This window comes from Phalangium opilio, unplaced genomic scaffold, assembly GCF_054372755.1.
Source record: "Phalangium opilio isolate 3A_F unplaced genomic scaffold, DU_Popi_V2 ptg000204l_1, whole genome shotgun sequence".
NCBI lineage: Eukaryota > Metazoa > Arthropoda > Arachnida > Opiliones > Phalangiidae > Phalangium > Phalangium opilio.
Genome location: NW_028324215.1, coordinates 985,928 through 1,004,687, shown reverse-complemented (window position 1 = coordinate 1,004,687; position 18,760 = coordinate 985,928). Strand labels below are relative to the sequence as shown.

The 18,760-nt window shown below is 44.1% G+C and overlaps 1 protein-coding gene across 1 annotated transcript; it reads right to left on the bottom strand.

Moving 5' to 3' along the window:
• Positions 1–274: 274 nt before the first annotated feature.
• Positions 275–1,627, bottom strand: LOC149621472 (3'-5' RNA nuclease TATDN2-like). Its single transcript, XM_089853717.1, has one exon. It carries the CDS (start codon positions 1,487–1,489, stop codon positions 275–277), a length of 1,215 nt encoding a protein of 404 aa, XP_089709843.1. The 5' UTR covers positions 1,490–1,627.
• Positions 1,628–18,760: the final 17,133 nt, after the last annotated feature.

Here is an 18,760-nt window from a genome sequence, read left to right as displayed (position 1 = left end):
CACAACATCGGTCCTACCGATATACAAAGAGAAAATAAACGAAGAACAATGGTGTTTATTATTATATTTTTTGTGTAATGCTAGAGTAACTACCCTGGTAGTATGAAAATGAAAGGAATATGGTAGTGTTCAAACTGTTCTTCCGGGAAAAAGGGGGAACAACACTGGGTTCCAACAAAACAAAAGACATATTTTACGGATATGGTCAGTCTAACCCGCGTATTAACGAAAAAAGAAAGGGAAGAACGAAACCGATAATCCGGGAAAACAACGCCTAGTCCGAATACCGGAATAATTTTTGGGTAGTGGCCCAAATAATGGACGCCACTGCCTCAACCGGTAAATCTTTAGCGGCTGCGATACGTTGCAAGACGATGAAGGTCAAACCGGGGGATGGTACGGTGGTCGTCAATTCTCTAGTGGCAGCAAACATTGGAGCTCCTGAGTGGGCTAGGAGGTGCTCTACCGGGATGTCGCGTAAAAATCGAACCATGTAATGGGGTTCCATGGCCGGGGATATGGCCAGGAATAGCTGGGGGAATCTAGACAAGAATTTTGTGGCCGCTTCTTGTCCACCCGAGAAATTCAGCAGGATAATGACATGTCCCCGAGGAAGCTCCTCGGACAATACCCGGTAGCAAGTCTTATAGGCCTCCATGGTCAGACGGCCGTCGCGGCATTGCACCAATACCGGGTATCCGTAGTTTTTCGCCAGCTGGAGTTGGCGCCGAAAGGCTAGGATTTGAGTTTCCGGGGGACATAAATCAATATTGCGGGAGAAGTCCAATCCAATGGCGCCGACCGCACGGACCTTGGAAAAGGCCAGGGCCAGAAGTAGATTCTGTTCGATTCTATTATCTTGAAGAAATGCTTTGGCATAGAGTGGGGGAATTCCTACTGTGCCTAGGACGCCGGGGTTTGAGAATGCTGTACGCATATATTCTAAGTTTAGTTCGTCGGGTATAGCCCCGAAGTGGGAGATACATCCCTTGAAACGGGCTGGGAACCGTTCCGGTAAATTTTTGACATGCAGGGAAAAACCCGCAATGTCCGTACCCGTACGTGACACGTAACAGGGGAGGGAGCAGAAAATATCAACGTAGCAAGGTGGTTGTGACACCGTGGCGGGGATGCGGTTATCGTTATGCATCATAAGGGGTTCCGAGCCGACGGTCGTCTGTCTGGCCGGAGGGTTCTCCAAAATAGCCATAGTCATCTGATCTTCGGAAGGCGCGAGCAGTGCTGGTAAATTGTTTAGGCCCCCTGTTAGTGGGTGGTTTCCTTCCCTGATGGGTCGTCTGTCTGTATGTCTTTCATCCTCGTCACGCATCGGAATGGTTGTGGTGTTATTTGATGTTGACGGTTCGATGGTCGTCTGTCTTACCGGGAGATTATCAAAGATAGCTTCATCCATCGAATCCTCGTCCTCGCTACACGATAGGTCGAGGAATTGGAATTCCTCCCAAAACGTTGGGGTGGTATTTGCCATAGTCTGAAAGGTAAAAGATAATTGTAACCGACATTAGCCTCGTCACTTTATGCTCGCCCGGTGCATGCCAACACTCGAGAAAAACACGCCTCAAAAATGATTAAGTCGTGATCTGACTAGGTATGCTTCACCATAAAGCATGACGAACTGGCCCAGTTTTGCCAGGCTTTACGCTGTTGAATATCGACAGCATCTAACTAGGAAGGTCGTAAGACACTACCAGACCTGGATAATATACTGGAAGTTGCCCTATGGAGAGGTCCTGAGCCGTTAAGGCCCTTAAATTCTAAATCACAATCCTTGAGGAACCGGTCCAATAGGTCAAAAGAGCCGGGACGCGCTTGCACCTGACACCCAGCGCCAGGGTTTAATGTTAGGGGTATGGGAGGCCCAGTCTGTTTAATATTGCCAATTGGCAGCTGGGGATTAATACCTTGACGAGGTGGGGGTATATTAAATCCATGTAACGGGGTATGTCGATCATATCCCACGGTCACACCAATTTCCCGGCATATTAAATAGCCCGCATATCCTAAAGTCACCGTGACCGCAAATGGGATAAAATAAGGGAGAATGATTTGATCCCAAATAAAATAAAGCCCCATATTGGATACCGAAAGATAACGGCAAATTAGATAAATTTAATAAAGCCTAACGGACAAAAAGACCAAGGCCCAAGTTAGCGGCCCCTGGAAATAGGCTAAACCTATACACAATGACTCAGCTCGTCACAATAGTGACCGAGGCTTAGGGTAAATAGGTAACGGAATCACGGTCCGTTTATACAAACAAACTATCGTCCCTAAGTAAGAATTAAACCCATTGCCTTACCAGAAAATTGTTGATCAGTTAATAAGGCAAGCAGGTAAATAATAACGAAAAACTGGTCTTCGTAATCGGGCGCAATCAAAAACTTATTATACGATATAAATCGCTCGGCGGTCAACGTGGAATGGCTTCCGACAGATAAAGTACATTCCGTCACAAGGAGAAATTTAAGCCCCGCCCTATCACGCGGTCCCACGAGAGAGAGAGAGAGAGAGAGAGAGAGAGAGAGAGAGACCACTGGGGAAGCCTATACAACCCCTTTGCTCACGCTTACCGGGGCAAACATACGAAGTATACAAAAACCGAGTAAAGAAATACGTAAGATCGACTTATCGTTCGTAGAGTCCTGGATGGCCGTGCTGGTAGAGTGTTCCCGTCGTCTGCGGAACACTCTCTAAGATCCCCCCAGGCCGGATCAGGGGCTCACGGTAGGGTGTTCTAATCCCACGTTGTGCAGAAGGAACACACTAAGATGTACATCAGCCCACAAGTCCAGTAGTATAACAAAAAGTTCACTCGGTGAAACGACGTCCGTATAAAACGCAAGTCCGTATTTAAACACTAAAACCGGGAGATAAAGGCGCGATATTCAAAAAGTTATGTCCTCACTCGGGGCACCAATTGTAATCGCGCGCTCTCGTTGATACCCGAAATCACACGACTACGTAGTTAAATTCATTAAATATATTTATTATGACATTAATCCGGTTAATTTATATGTACAATCCGTTAGTAAATTATAAGTATACATTACAATCCGTTAAATAACGTTTAACCAGTAAATAAAGTTAATTTAATATAACAAAGTTATTAACTGATCTTCATGCCGGTAACCCTCCAACTGCCCTGGTTCCCGGGCTACCTTTGAATTATATCCCCTCAGGCCTCCGGGGATCAGCCAATCCGAGGGCGAGCAGACGACAGGTCCAAGGTTCAGCTTTCTGGGCCGGCTAGCGGGGAACTCTGGAATCAGTATAACTTGCTCCCTCTAGTGGTGAACCCTGGTAACGGGCTCCCCGTTACATCCTCCCCCTCTGCAAGAAAGAAGCAGCGGCCCCGGGTGAAAGGGGAAACAGCGGTGTAAGGCCGCTGGGAGTATCTGAAAAGAAAGAGTGGGGAGGGAAACCCCACCCAAAGCCAGGGAACCAAATTCAAAACGCGGGTGGACCACAGAGAAGGAGTTAATGAAAAAACATATTTATTTAGTCCCAACCGGGGTGAAAGAACATGCCCCTGTTCGGGGAAAAGCACAACATCGGTCCTACCGATATACAAAGAGAAAATAAACGAAGAACAATGGTGTTTATTATTATATTTTTTTGTGTAATGCTAGAGTAACTACCCTGGTAGTATGAAAATGAAAGGAATATGGTAGTGTTCAAACTGTTCTTCCGGGAAAAAGGGGGAACAACACTGGGTTCCAACAAAACAAAAGACATATTTTACGGATATGGTCAGTCTAACCCGCGTATTAACGAAAAAAGAAAGGGAAGAACGAAACCGATAATCCGGGAAAACAACGCCTAGTCCGAATACCGGAATAATTTTTGGGTAGTGGCCCAAATAATGGACGCCACTGCCTCAACCGGTAAATCTTTAGCGGCTGCGATACGTTGCAAGACGATGAAGGTCAAACCGGGGGATGGTACGGTGGTCGTCAATTCTCTAGTGGCAGCAAACATTGGAGCTCCTGAGTGGGCCAGGAGGCGCTCTACCGGGATGTCGCGTAAAAATCGAACCATGTAATGGGGTTCCATGGCCGGGGATATGGCCAGGAATAGCTGGGGGAATCTAGACAAGAATTTTGTGGCCGCTTCTTGTCCACCCGAGAAATTCAGCAGGATAATGACATGTCCCCGAGGAAGCTCCTCGGACAATACCCGGTAGCAAGTCTTATAGGCCTACATGGTCAGACGGCCGTCGCGGCATTGCACCAATACCGGGTATCCGTAAATTTTCGCCAGCTGGAGTTGGCGCCGAAAGGCTAGGATTTGAGTTTCCGGGGGACATAAATCAATATTGCGGGAGAAGTCCAATCCAATGGCGCCGACCGCACGGACCTTGGAAAAGGCCAGGGCCAGAAGTAGATTCTGTTCGATTCTTTTATCTTGAAGAAATGCTTTGGCATAGAGTGGGGGAATTCCTACTGTCCCTAGGACGCCGGGGTTTGAGAATGCTGTACGCATATATTCTAAGTTTAGTTCGTCGGGTATAGCCCCGAAGTGGGAGATACATCCCTTGAAACGGGCTGGGAACCGTTCCGGTAAATTTTTGACATGCAGGGAAAAACCCGCAATGTCCGTACCCGTACGTGACACGTAACAGGGGAGGGAGCAGAAAATATCAACGTAGCAAGGTGGTTGTGACACCGTGGCGGGGATGCGGTTATCGTTATGCATCATAAGGGGTTCCGAGCCGACGGTCGTCTGTCTGGCCGGAGGGTTCTCCAAAATAGCCATAGTCATCTGATCTTCGGAAGGCGCGAGCAGTGCTGGTAAATTGTTTAGGCCCCCTGTTAGTGGGTGGTTTCCTTCCCTGATGGGTCGTCTGTCTGTATGTCTTTCATCCTCGTCACGCATCGGAAGGGTTGTGGTGTTATTTGATGTTGACGGTTCGATGGTCGTCTGTCTTACCGGGAGATTATCAAAGATAGCTTCATCCATCGAATCCTCGTCCTCGCTACACGATAGGTCGAGGAATTGGAATTCCTCCCAAAACGTTGGGGTGGTATTTGCCATAGTCTGAAAGGTAAAAGATAATTGTAACCGACATTAGCCTCGTCACTTTATGCTCGCCCGGTGCATGCCAACACTCGAGAAAAACACGCCTCAAAAATGATTAAGTCGTGATCTGACTGGGTATGCTTCACCATAAAGCATGACGAACTGGCGCAGTTTTGCCAGGCTTTACGCTGTTGAATATCGACAGCATCTAACTAGGAAGGTCGTAAGACACTACCAGACCTGGATAATATACTGGAAGTTGCCCTATGGAGAGGTCCTGAGCCGTTAAGGCCCTTAAATTCTAAATCACAATCCTTGAGGAACCGGTCCAATAGGTCAAAAGAGCCGGGACGCGCTTGCACCTGACACCCAGCGCCAGGGTTTAATGTTAGGGGTATGGGAGGCCCGGTCTGTTTAATATTGCCAATTGGCAGCTGGGGATTAATACCTTGACGAGGTGGGGGTATATTAAATCCATGTAACGGGGTATGTCGATCATATCCCACGGTCACACCAATTTCCCGGCATATTAAATAGCCCGCATATCCTAAAGTCACCGTGACCGCAAATGGGATAAAATAAGGGAGAATGATTTGATCCCAAATAAAATAAAGCCCCATATTGGATACCGAAAGATAACGGCAAATTAGATAAATTTAATAAAGCCTAACGGACAAAAAGACCAAGGCCCAAGTTAGCGGCCCCTGGAAATAGGCTAAACCTATACACAATGACTCAGCTCGTCACAATAGCTTCATCCATCGAATCCTCGTCCTCGCTACACGATAGGTCGAGGAATTGGAATTCCTCCCAAAACGTTGGGGTGGTATTTGCCATAGTCTGAAAGGTAAAAGATAATTGTAACCGACATTAGCCTCGTCACTTTATGCTCGCCCGGTGCATGCCAACACTCGAGAAAAACACGCCCCAAAAATGATTAAGTCGTGATCTGACTGGGTATGCTTCACCATAAAGCATGACGAACGATCTCAAACGGGGGATACGCAAAAGGTTGTGGTTTCATACTAAAATTCTGCATTCCCAACTGACGGGCTTGGTCGCGATGCGTTCCGAGAAAAGCTGAAATCTGTTTGTAGGATCGTAACTTCTCCCTAACGGGTTCCGGGGTATAATAGTACACATCCCCAATTCGACCCCCGGTATCTTTTCTTAGCACTATTTCTCTTTTCCATCCATATCGAAAAGGAGCCATTAACAAATCATCCTGATCCACTGTCCCCAACACTGGATCCTCTAGAATGCCACCATTCCGCCTTCCCTCCCCAGAAGGGCCGGCCACCGCTAAATCTACCCCTCGCTCTTCTTGTTCTTCAACTCGACCCCGGCGTCGAAGATTATATTCCCGCCGTGGTATCTGGGTGGGAACCGAGTCGTTTTCTACTGGCATGTTGAGATCCGGAACAGGTATCTCTGGTTCTACGTCTATCGAGGTTGACGGCCTATCGACGACTCCTTCTGTCTGGGTTTGACGAGGCCGGAAGTCATATACTCTAAAGGGCACCGTATCCCAGACATTCTCCTGACCGTCCCGGGAATCTGCCTCGATAAACGATCTTTCGTTCTGTGTAGCAACCAGCTCATGCTCTGGCTCATCTCCTGGGTCTGCCTCGTTCTCCAGTTCCTGTATTATCGGCGGGATTTCAACCTCCGTGGTTTCCTGGGTTTCAAGGACCACCGAGTTCAACAGTAGTTTCAACTGGTTAATATGCCAAGTGCCGGCCAAAGCACCAGACTCTAAATTCATGATAACATAGGAAACTGGGGATATCTTCTCAACTACTCTATAGGGACCCTCCCAGGCTGGAGCCAACTTAGCCGAGAACTTAGCTGCGGCGTTGGATAAGCTATGACCTACTTTCCACACTAAATGTCCCACTTCTAGCTCCCCATCGGAATAGTTCCGGTCATAGAAGCGTTTTTGTTTGGCACTGGCTTGCTCATTCATTTCCTGGGCAAAGTCAATGAACAACTGCCATTCCCTGAGTGGCCCATCCTCATAACCCCTAATCTCTCCTTCGATGTCCTCGGGTATCCCGGCAAAGGTACGTTCATCCCAGGGTAAGGTAGGCTCATAACCATGATGTAAATAAAAGGGGGATGAACCAGTTGAAGTATGTATGGCACTGTTAATGGCCAACTGAATAAGGGGCAGGCTTTCGTCCCACTTCGTATGGACATTCCCGGTATAAATATTCATGGGCTCTCCTATGACCCTATTTGCTTTTTCTGTCATATTCGCCTGGGGATGATAAGGGGACGTGAATTTTAACTGAATTTTTAACATTCGACATAAGCGCTTCCATAAGACAGATATGAACTGAGGTCCATTGTCCGATAATAAAGCTGTCATCGTACCATGACGTGAAACATACTGTAATAAGATCTTACATAATATAGGGGCGGTAACACTTCGTGCCGGGAATAGCTCTACATACTTGGTAAAATAATCTACCATTACCACTAAGAACCTATTCTGGGATTTCGTTACTGGTAAAGGACCCATAATATCAATCCCTACTAGATCACCGGGATGGATTTTATGGGACGGAATCATTAATCCTGGTCTCTTAGTGTTAATACTCTTATACCTCTGACAAGTTTCGCATCCCCGGACATAGTCTTTAACCAGGGAATACAACTTAGGATGGTAGTATTTAGCTTGCACCCGTTTATAAGTTGCGGTGCGACCTCTATGACCCGAGAGCGGATGGTCATGGTAGGCTTGACATACCCGTGGTACTATCGCGGTTGGAATAACTACCTTTTCCGGTTGAAAACCCTGGGCTATCCGGTATAACATATCCTCTTTAAGTATATACAATTTTGACGCCTTTCCACGTTCCAAGTCCTGTCTAACAGCCTGCCAGTACGGATCAATAGCCTGTGCTAGCTTAATATCAGCCTTAGTTGCTACGTCTAACGGGAGACCTAACGCTACCGGGTTTCACGATACCATATTGACCCGGACTTCCTGGTCCTCCAAACCGGGCGACTGATCTAGGTCGTCCGTTTCTAAAACCTTTGGACTGACTGTATCCAAATCTGATACCGGGCATCGAGATAAGGCATCGGCAACCACGTTTTCCCTACCGGATTTATGCATGATTTCGAATGGCATAAATTCCTGTAGTTCCAAGGCCCGCCGCATGAGCCGACTTTTCTTATCCTTCAAACGCAGTAACCAGCATAACGCCCTGTGATCCGATAAGACAGCAAATTCCCGGCCCTCTATATAGTGGCGAAATTTACGTACGGCTTCTACAACCGCTAAGGCTTCCTGTTCAGGAGTACTATATTTCAATTCCGAAGGTCTTAAAAGACGACTGGTATATGCTAAGGGGACTTCTACTTCCCCTTGGATCTGGGTTAACAGACCCCCAATACCGATGCCACTAGCATCCGTGGTAACTATAAATTTCCCCTCCGGGGTTGGGGCCTGTAGCATAGCTGCTTCAGCTATCGCCTGTTTTAAAGCCTGGTAAGATTTCTCCTCATCGTCTCCCCACCGCCATCGCTGGTGTTTACGTTTGAGGCGATTAAGAGGGGCCGTCAGATCCGCGAAATGCGGGATAAACCGGGAGTGAAACCCACACATTCCCAAGAAGGATGAAACTTGTTTCATGGTTCGTGGTCTGGGAAAATTCCTAATAGCTTTCACTTTTTCTGGGTCAATCTGTACACCCTGTGCGCTTACTACGTAGCCAAGTACTGCTACCTTGGAGACTCCAAAACTCGATTTTCTTAAATTAAGCGTTAAACCGGCGTGTTTTAGCTGTGAAAACACATACCGAAGAGCTTCCAGGTGTTCCTCCCAACTAGCATTAGCTATGACAATGTCATCCAGGTATACACCAACCCCAAATCGTCTAGCATACTTCAGAACCTTATTCATCAACCGAGAAAAAGTGGAAGGGGCGTTCTTTAACCCGAATGGCATTACTAGCCATTCAAATTTCCCTTCCCGTGTGACAAATGCCGTTTTCTCGATATCATCCGGGTGCATCTCTACCTGCCAGTAACCGGACTTTAGGTCAAGCTTAGTAATGTATCTGGGCTTTCCCATAGAATCTATGATGTCTTCAATACGTGGTATCGGGTAGGGGTCATCTATCGTAACACTATTCAATCGGGTAACATCTATACACATTCGTTTCTCTGTTGTATTCTTATTTCCCACCACTATAGTAGGCGACGCCCACGGACTATCGGAGGGTCGGATTAACCCCTGCTGCAATAAGTCTCTGACCTGATTATTTATTTCTTCATTAGCCACCCGGCTATGGTTATAAGGCTGTCGGTGAATAGGGACAGTCCCCGGTTTTAACCTAATACGATGGCGTAACAGGTGGGTTCTACCCGAACGGCCGGAGAAAAGAGATGAAAACTCTTGACAAATTCTGATTAAGTCCCCCACCTCTTGTTCTGTCAAAGTACCCATATTTACTTGGGACACATCGACTGTCCCTGTGTCGAGTTCGTGGGTTTGGGTGAACCCGGGCGCATGATCTCTCAAATAAATGAGGGGAAGAGTATAGCCACAATACCGGAATTCGTTAAGTTCATGGTCGATGCTAGCTCGAAGCTCGTCCAATATGTTTATTCCCAAGATAAGTGGGAATTCTATATCTGTTAGAACGTGAAAGCGTACCGGTATCGTTCCCATCTGTGTCCCCAAATCTATTTCTAACTCAATATACCCTACAGAAGTCGTAGTTATACCTTTTTGTACACCCCTGACTATTTTCGACTGAGGAACCACTAACGCAAGGACTCCTAATTTATGTAAAAAATCCCACGCGACAATACTGTGGTCTGCCCCACTATCCAAAAAGGCAACACATGGTTGACATGCAATGTGAATGATTATACCCTTAAGTCGACTATCGTTAATATTATCTTCTTTGACTGAATGAATGAGAATGGGGTCTTGTGGGTTCCGGCGCACATCCTGAGACCCTACCAGGATGCGTCCTAAGCGTTTCCCGCACCCGGTGCCTGACCTTGGGGGGTCACAGGTGGAAGTGCAGGTAAATTTCTCGTGTGCGTCGGTCGAGGAGGTGTACCTGCGGGTCTGGGACAATCCCGACGAAGATGGTTAAAACTACCACACCGATAGCAAGCCTGGGATAGTGGTGGTCTATTCGGGCCACTCGTCTGTCCGGTATTACTGCCCGTGGTCCCAGTAGGACCGGAAAAACGCACCCTTGGGCCAGGACTGGAAAGATATCCCCCTGTTCCACCCTGGGCATACTTTCGGTCTAACCCACTCTGGATACGACTAAATTCTTGCTGCACTTGAGTCAGGGTACGACATAAACCTACCGGCAACAGCAAGGTAATTTCCGGTAGAACATTAGTAATTAAAATCTCGACTAATTCATGTTCTGCAAGAGGATCCAACAGGGTCTCGTTCAACTGTGTGACTCGTCTACGAAATGAATGTAGGTCTTCACCCATACTCTGTTTTAAACTATAGAGGGCGACCCTGATTTCCCTATCTCTTCGGGAGGACAAATATTCTTGGGTGAATTGTTGAAGGAAATATCCCCAATCCCCGGGGCGACTAGCATGGCGGCTAAGATTTTTCCACCAGCTAAGGGCATCCTCCTTCAAAGACAAGGGTATAAATAATGCTATGTCCTGAACTGTAAACTTATGATACTGAATAAACATTTCCATTTGACATAAATAATCTTTGGGATCCTCCCGACCCGAAAAACTAGGCAACATAATGGCTGGTCCCAGAACCGGGTTATAACGCGTGCCACTGGCTGGGGTGGCCACTATCTGCACTGGGGTAGTGGGGTTCACCGGCGGGGTGTAGTAGTTCCAGACACTCTATGAGTTACTCCGGGTGGCATTAGTGGCTGACTGGCCACCGGAACCTGCTGAGCGAGGGCAGCAGGGGTGATGGATTAACCCCCATAGTCCTATACGTTACCCGAGGTGGTGTTTTAGGCGGATTACCCACCGGAACATGCTGAGCTGGCGTAGCAAGGGGTGAGGGATTGGTCCCCATCGTCCTATGAGTTACTGGTGGTGGTGTTCGAGGTGGATCGACCACCGGAATATGCTGAGCTGGCGTAGCAGGGGGTGAGGGATTGGTCCCCATCGTCCTACGCGTTACTGGAGGTGGTGTTCGAGGTGGATTGACCACCGGAATATGCTGAACTAGGGCAGCAGGGGGCGAGGGATTGGTCCCCATCGTTCTATAAGTTACTGGCGGTGGTGTTTGAGGTGGATTGACCACCGGAATATGCTGAATTAGGGCAGCAAGAGGTGAGGGATTGGTACCCGTCGTCCTACGAGTTACTGGAGGTGGTGTTCGAGGTGGATTGACCACCGGAATATGCTGAATTAGGGCAGCAGGGGGTGAGGGGTTGGTCCCCATCGTTCTATAAGTTACTGGCGGTGGTGTTTGAGGTGGATTGACCACTGGAACATGCGGAGGTCGAAGAACAGGGCCCCTACCCGAGCTAATACCAGACGCTACTATACGAGGAGCTTCCCCCGGAAAATTACGATTTCTAGACCTAGCCGGAATATTAGATACGGCACCCTGATTCCTTGGGGTTGCAAAGGGGGGCTGATTGACAGCTCCTGGCTGGACAAAAGGGAGAGGGGGGGCAGAGGCTAAAACCTGTCTCTGATGCAAGGGCGACGAGGTTCTCAGTACCGGGATATTTGGCGGAGGGGGTGCCCTTAAAGGGGATAAAGGGGTAACTCCCCGCGGTGGCTCCCGATGTAGCTCACCCGTTCCTAGGTCTTCACGAAAATGACCTACGCGGGCCCGAATTCTTTCGGCTTCAATCCTAGCCCAGTTTTGCCAGGCTTTACGCTGTTGAATATCGACAGCATCTAACTCGGAAGGTCGTAAGACACTACCAGACCTGGATAATATACTGGAAGTTACCCTATGGGGAGGTCCTGAGCCGTTAAGGCCCTTATATTCTAAATCACAATCCTTGAGGAACCGGTCCATTAGGTCAGAAGAGCCGGGACGCGCTTGCACCTGACACCCAGCGCCAGGGTTTAATGTTAGGGGTATGGGAGGCCCAGTATGTTTAATATTGCCAATTGGCAGCTGGGGATTAATACCTTGACGAGGTGGGGGTATATTAAATCCATGTAACGGGGTATGTCGATCATATCCCACGGTCACACCAATTTCCCGGCATATTAAATAGCCCGCATATCCTTAAGTCACCGTGACCGCAAATGGGATAAAATAAGGGAGAATGATTTGATCCCAAATAAAATAAAGCCCCATGTTGGATACCGAAAGATAACGGCAAATTAGATAAATTTAATAAAGCCTAACGGACAAAAAGACCAAGGCCCAAGTTAGCGGCCCCTGGAAATAGGCTAAACCTATACACAATGACTCAGCTCGTCACAATAGTGACCGAGGCTTAGGGTAAATAGGTAACGGAATCACGGTCCGTTTATACAAACAAACTATCGTCCCTAAGTAAGAATTAAACCCATTGCCTTACCAGAAAATTGTTGATCAGTTAATAAGGCAAGCAGGTAAATAATAACGAAAAACTGGTCTTCGTAATCGGGCGCAATCAAAAACTTATGATACGATATAAATCGCTCGGCGGTCAACGTGGAATGGCTTCCGACAGATAAAGTACATTCCGTCACAAGGAGAAATTTAAGCCCCGCCCTATCACGCGGTCCCACGAGAGAGAGAGACCACTGGGGAAGCCTATACAACCCCTTTGCTCACGCTTACATACGGAGTATACAAAAACCGAGTAAAGAAATACGTAAGATCGACTTATCGTTCGTATAGTCCTGGTTGGCCGTGCTGGTAGAGTGTTCCCGTCGTCTGCGGAACACCCTCAAAGATCCCCCCAGGCCGGATCAGGGGCTAACTGTAGGGTGTACTAATCCCACGTTGTGCAGAAGGAACACAAGTACATCAGCCCACAAGTCCAGTAGTGTAACAAAAAGTTCACTCGGTGAAACGACGTCCGTATAAAACGTAAGTCCGTATTTAAACACTAAAACCGGGAGATAAAGGCGCGATATTCAAAAAGTTATGTCCTCACTCGGGGCACCAATTGTAATCGCGCGCTCTCGTTGATACCCGAAATCACACGACTACGTAGTTAAATTCATTAAATATATTTATTATGACATTAATCCGGTTAATTTATATGTACAATCCGTTAGTAAATTATTAGTATACATTACAATCCGTTAAATAACGTTTAACCAGTAAATAAAGTTAATTTAATATAACAAAGTTATTAACTGATCTTGATGCCCTCCAACTGCCCTGGTTCCCGGGCTACCTTTGAATTATATCCCCTCGGGCCTCCGGGGATCAGCCAATCCGAGGGCGAGCAGACGACAGGTCCAAGGTTCAGCTTTCTGGGCCGGGTAGCGGGGAACTCTGGAATCAGTATAACTTGCTCCCTCTAGTGGTGAACCCTGGTAACGGGCTCCCCGTTACAAACACATCATACCTTACCACTTGTGCCAAGGACCGATCATACAGAAATTACATAAGGAGAAACTAAAACACAGGGGCGATGCCGCCATTGGGGTCTTCTCCCTCTCGCCTAGAAGCACCGCTATAGGCACTGCGAGTTGACTAGCCTCCCGCCTGTACTGAACTTTGGCATCGTCTGGCGATGGCCCTTGGTGCAAGGAAGAATACCCCAATGGTCGCCTCGCCCCTGTGTGTTTTCCTAAATGGTCTCTACGCCTGATGAAATGATTACGCGTAATACGTAACCGGTTTACAAGTAGCGCCAACAATGTAGTTTGCCGTGATGACGTTCCAAATCTAGATTGAGTTATGGCCAAGAAGCTTTGAACTTCGAAGAGGGAAACTACAGTGCAACCTTTCCTTCATAGTCGCGACTAAAAAAATGTTAAATTTCGATATTCGAAGGTAAATGTATAAATGCATCCACTATTAAATATTTACATTTTCCTTTCGAACTATATCAAATATCGCTTGCTCTTTTTAGACACTTAGTATAATATTTCAAATATTCAATATTCAGCCCCCAACACGTACTCCCTTCAAAATAATTAATTTCATGATAAAATGTTTTCGGAAAATGGAATTATTCTTGAAAAAGCGTAGATATGTAATTTTTTTAATTAATTTAGAGGGAATAGATCGATTAACAGTAAAAATCAGTTGATTGAATTAAATATTGATTAAAGATTAAAGGAATAAAAATAATTTAAAAAGAAATTGCAATATCTGAAACTTCAGATAATTGATAAACCTCAGACATATCGTTTGTTTTTTAGGCCTTGGTTTAAACCAAAACGTTTCAGTTCAGCTAGCTAATTGGACCAAGTCATCTTGCGACTTATTGCCACTTTCTAACGCCTTTACAATGCATAGAGGGGTGGTGGCTAGCCCCTATGCCACAGCTAACCGACAGCGCCCTATTCTAACTATTACCGTTAACCTCTGCAAGTTTTTTTATAATATCTGTCCCTTCAGTCTTTATGTAATTAAAATTTGAATAATTTTATGTTTTTTGTACCGACATACACTTGGGGTTGATCTATTTCTAATAGCTTAAAGAAGTACTTAATTATCGTTAATTACATTTAACTTATAATATCCAATAACATTGATTTCGATAAGCATATAATGTTGTACTTTATTTATGAAGTTAGTTCAAAAATTACAGTATTTGAAATGCAGAATAAATTCTTTTATTTGTTGTGTACACTCTATACAAATATCATTGAGAATTTTTGAGGAAATGCATCATGAGTAGAAGAGCTAGAATAAGATGTCTATATTTTAACGGTGGTAAATCAGCTTCAAGAGAGAGGAAAGGGAGATTGAAACGGTCAGAGGGAAAGAGGTTTGTCTAGGCGCTTGCTTGGAAGATTATGGCCATAGTATCTTTTTAACGGATATGAGGAAGTATGGCCTTATAAAAGTGTGACCCACATTGCATCGCTGGCAAAGGAAAAATATCCCCCCCCCCCACATTCACCCGTGTAGAATACTAGAGGATATTTCAGTTAGAGAAAATCGATTGAATCAGGGATAGCGAGAGATCACAAGTGATATGGCTTAATTATGAGCTAGATCCCCTTGTTTTGTTTGGCAACATTATATAACTTAATGTTGCTAGATTTAATTGGCGCTGGTGATTTTGCGAACTATGTTAATGATATATTGAAATGAAAATGGAAAAGTTACATTTTGGAATATTCTTAAGCGTTCTTCGTTTGAGGGAATATTTAGCAATAAGCAATAGCAATAGACTGCAGGGAATTAGTTTCTTTGGGGTTTGTGGATAATTTCTAAATAACTATAACTATTTCCTATAACTTGGATGAATTTCAAAATTGCTGGAATTTAACTCGCAACATTTGATTTTGATTAGTTTTGTAGAACTCTCGAACCATGAAATTATAATAAAGTTCCTACTTAATATTTGAATGGAGTATTTGCTAGATAATTTATATTTTCCTTTGTATCTCCGTTATATTTCAACAATTACTTTCTATTCTTTTCCCTACAATTTATTCCTAGTTTTTTTCCCACAATATCTCCAAGTTTTTTCCCACAATATCTCCAAGTTTTTTCCCTGCAATTTCACTATTTTCTCGGTAACATTTTACACCAATATCTGCGTATATTTCAAGGGCAAATTTCCTATGTTTCCTTAATTTACCACTTTTAAATATAAGTTCAGCTAGCTAATTGGACCAAGTCATCTTGCGACTTATTGCCACTTATCTAACGCCTTTACAATGCATAGAGGGGTGGTGGCTAGCCCCTATGCCACAGCTAACCGACAGCGCCCTATACTAACTATTACCGATCACTATTATTGATCACTCTGAACAACGCCAGTTTTGCTGGGTTCTCTTTAAAAAAGAGAGACTTTCTCTAGAAGGATGATTGAGACATCAGTCAAGTTACTGACGAATCTGTCTCGCTCGGTGATTGTTGTGTCACTAACCTCGTACCAGCTGTTATCTTTTAGAATAAAGTTTAGATAGTGACCTTGGTTTAAAGAAGAGCCTTTATGAATGATCACGCCCCTAGTTTTGTAAACGCTGTGGTTTAAAACCACTTATTTTTCTGATTTTCAAATCCCGATATTTTGGTTAAAATCTTAATTGGGTGACCATTTACTACAGTATCTCTTGGAAACCACAGAAATACGTACTTACCGGCAGAAATCAATACATCACGTTCATCAATTTCTCTGCGTTTACAAGTTTCGCATGGCGTCATTGTTGGTCTCATCCTTTGGACTAATAGTTTCCAATCAATTTTACCGAGGTTTGGCAAAGGAAGAGTGAAGATGCAGCTTTGGATAATGTTTCCAGAACGTTTTTCCAGGTGACAGCTGGGGCATTTGGTAACGTTTTGCGACTTTGTCCATAATAGTTACCGCAGTGCGTTAGAGTCAGGAGTTTCCGTTTCTTCGCAAAGTCTTGGCAAGAGAACCCATAAGAGTTCACTAGCATCTTGCTGTTCGTTGTGGGTACACAGTAAAAAAAGAACATTCGAAATTGAATGTTTCAGCGTTCAATACCTAGCCACTGTGGTGGTACGCCTTAGCATTCAAATATTAACGCCTAAAGTGGTATTCAATTGTACACGTTAAGGAAATGTTCATATTTGAACGCTAATATTGATATTCAAAAATTCACGCTAACGAAGCATTCAGATTAGGTCATTTTGGCATTCAAATATGATTGCACTAGCAAGTTGAAATTTGGTTAATATTCTTTTGTTTAAATTCTGACCATAGGACGTTGATAAACTAATAGATCAATTAAAAAAACAGACTAAAAAGGCACTTGGCGAGAAAGCAAATTTAGCCAAATTGCTTCAAGAAGCAAAAAAGAAACGAGAGAGAGAAATCCAAGATGAGAGAGTTACTGTAACGTTTAGGAAATTTTCAAAAGAAAATCCTGAAAAGAATGTGGAAACTTGAAAAATTTATGCCAGAAACACGGCAAAACGGTTGAGGAAATCCTGGATATCGCCGCCAGTGCTCTTAACTCTGGCCAATCTGATAAGTTAATATCATTTGTGTTGGTTGGTGTTGAATTCATCTAATGTAAATTGCGTTATTATAATTAAAATATTTTATTAATAATTGAATTAATTAAAATTACCAAGAAGAATCCAACGATTCTGAAGATTCCATAGAATCTAGAAGCTCATTACATGAATCGGATTTTGAAGAGGATGGTTCCTCGTGCTCCGAAGCCGCAAACCCCAAAACAAAACACCAAGACAGACACTACAAAGATCGAATAAACCGAAGTTTTGGATTACTCGAAAGCAAGTTCAGTTTCAAAATTTACGGGAAACTCACTTTAAATATAAACTTTTTTATAAATATCAACTAAAAAAGATATTCAAGAAACCCAGAACGTTCAAGAAGGTAACGAAATTGCAGTACCTATTGTTGGTAGTTTGGAAAATGCGTTAAAAGAAGAGGAAAAGCGGCATTGTACGCGTGAAGCTGTACGATCATTTCTGATGTGTCTTCAGTCATGTCATGCGCCAGATTTTCAAGGAATAAAAGCTTTGTTCATGAGGTTAAAAAGATATTTTGAAACTTATGACTATGTGATTTACAATTGGATACGCTTTCAGAATTGTAGATGACTATTTCAACTTGTGCCATCTGCAGCTTGGTAATTCTAAAGAGGCAAAAGACGAAAGTGTAGAAGATAAAATAAATTATTTACTTAATACCCTATTATTTCCAAATATTTCAACCACAATTCAGGAGTAAGTTTTAAAATACTTGTAATGGCTTAAGTTATATTGCAGTAAAATTACAAATTTTCCATCCTTTGAAAGATTGTTATTATACACTTTGAAAACAATTTCGATGTTTCAGTCATCTGAGGACGAGAATCGGTCAAGTGATGAGTTGGATGACGTCGTAGTTAAAGAATGAAAAACCAAAAATTCAAAATATTGTATTTCATAAATTAAAACGAAAACGTTTTTTTAATACTTCAAGGATAGTAAAATATATCAAAGTCTCAAAAATGTCCTAATAACAACCCTTTTTTCAACGTTATAAATATGATCATAAGTACAATAATTAAACATAAGTTTGCCTATTTAGCTAGATCCGACAACAACAGATTTTCACGTCATCTGCTTATACTCTCCAGCGCGGCGCCCCCTTGCGTCAATTAGCTGAAACTCGTTAATTGTATCCCTCCGCGAGTTCCGGTTCCGATACAGGCTGAACATAAGGCTCAACAACCTTTTTTCCATGTTGGTTGGCAGCACTGCCAGAAATCCGCAGTATTTGAAATTGTAAGAATTGGATAGAGTGATAATATTGAGCATGGTAGATAGAAGCATAAAATGGACGTTTTATCCTCAGAAGAGTATTTAGATATCTTATGTAGTTTTAATATATTGTTGCCAAAGTTTTTTGGAGAATGTAGTACTATTCTTAGCATTCATAACCAGCTAATAGATGCTAATTTAGTAAGCACCATACTTCAACACATTCACGGTTCCTTTGTTTCGCTTTATAATAGAAATAAACCATGTAAAAGGAAGAAAGGAGAACTCTGTGATACGAAATCGAAAAGAGATCTCGTCGTTTTTATGTTTTTACAATCTGTTAGACAGAATATGGATTTCTATAAATCGACAACTTTGCCCATTGGTCAAATAGATGACAATGAATTGTTACTCTTG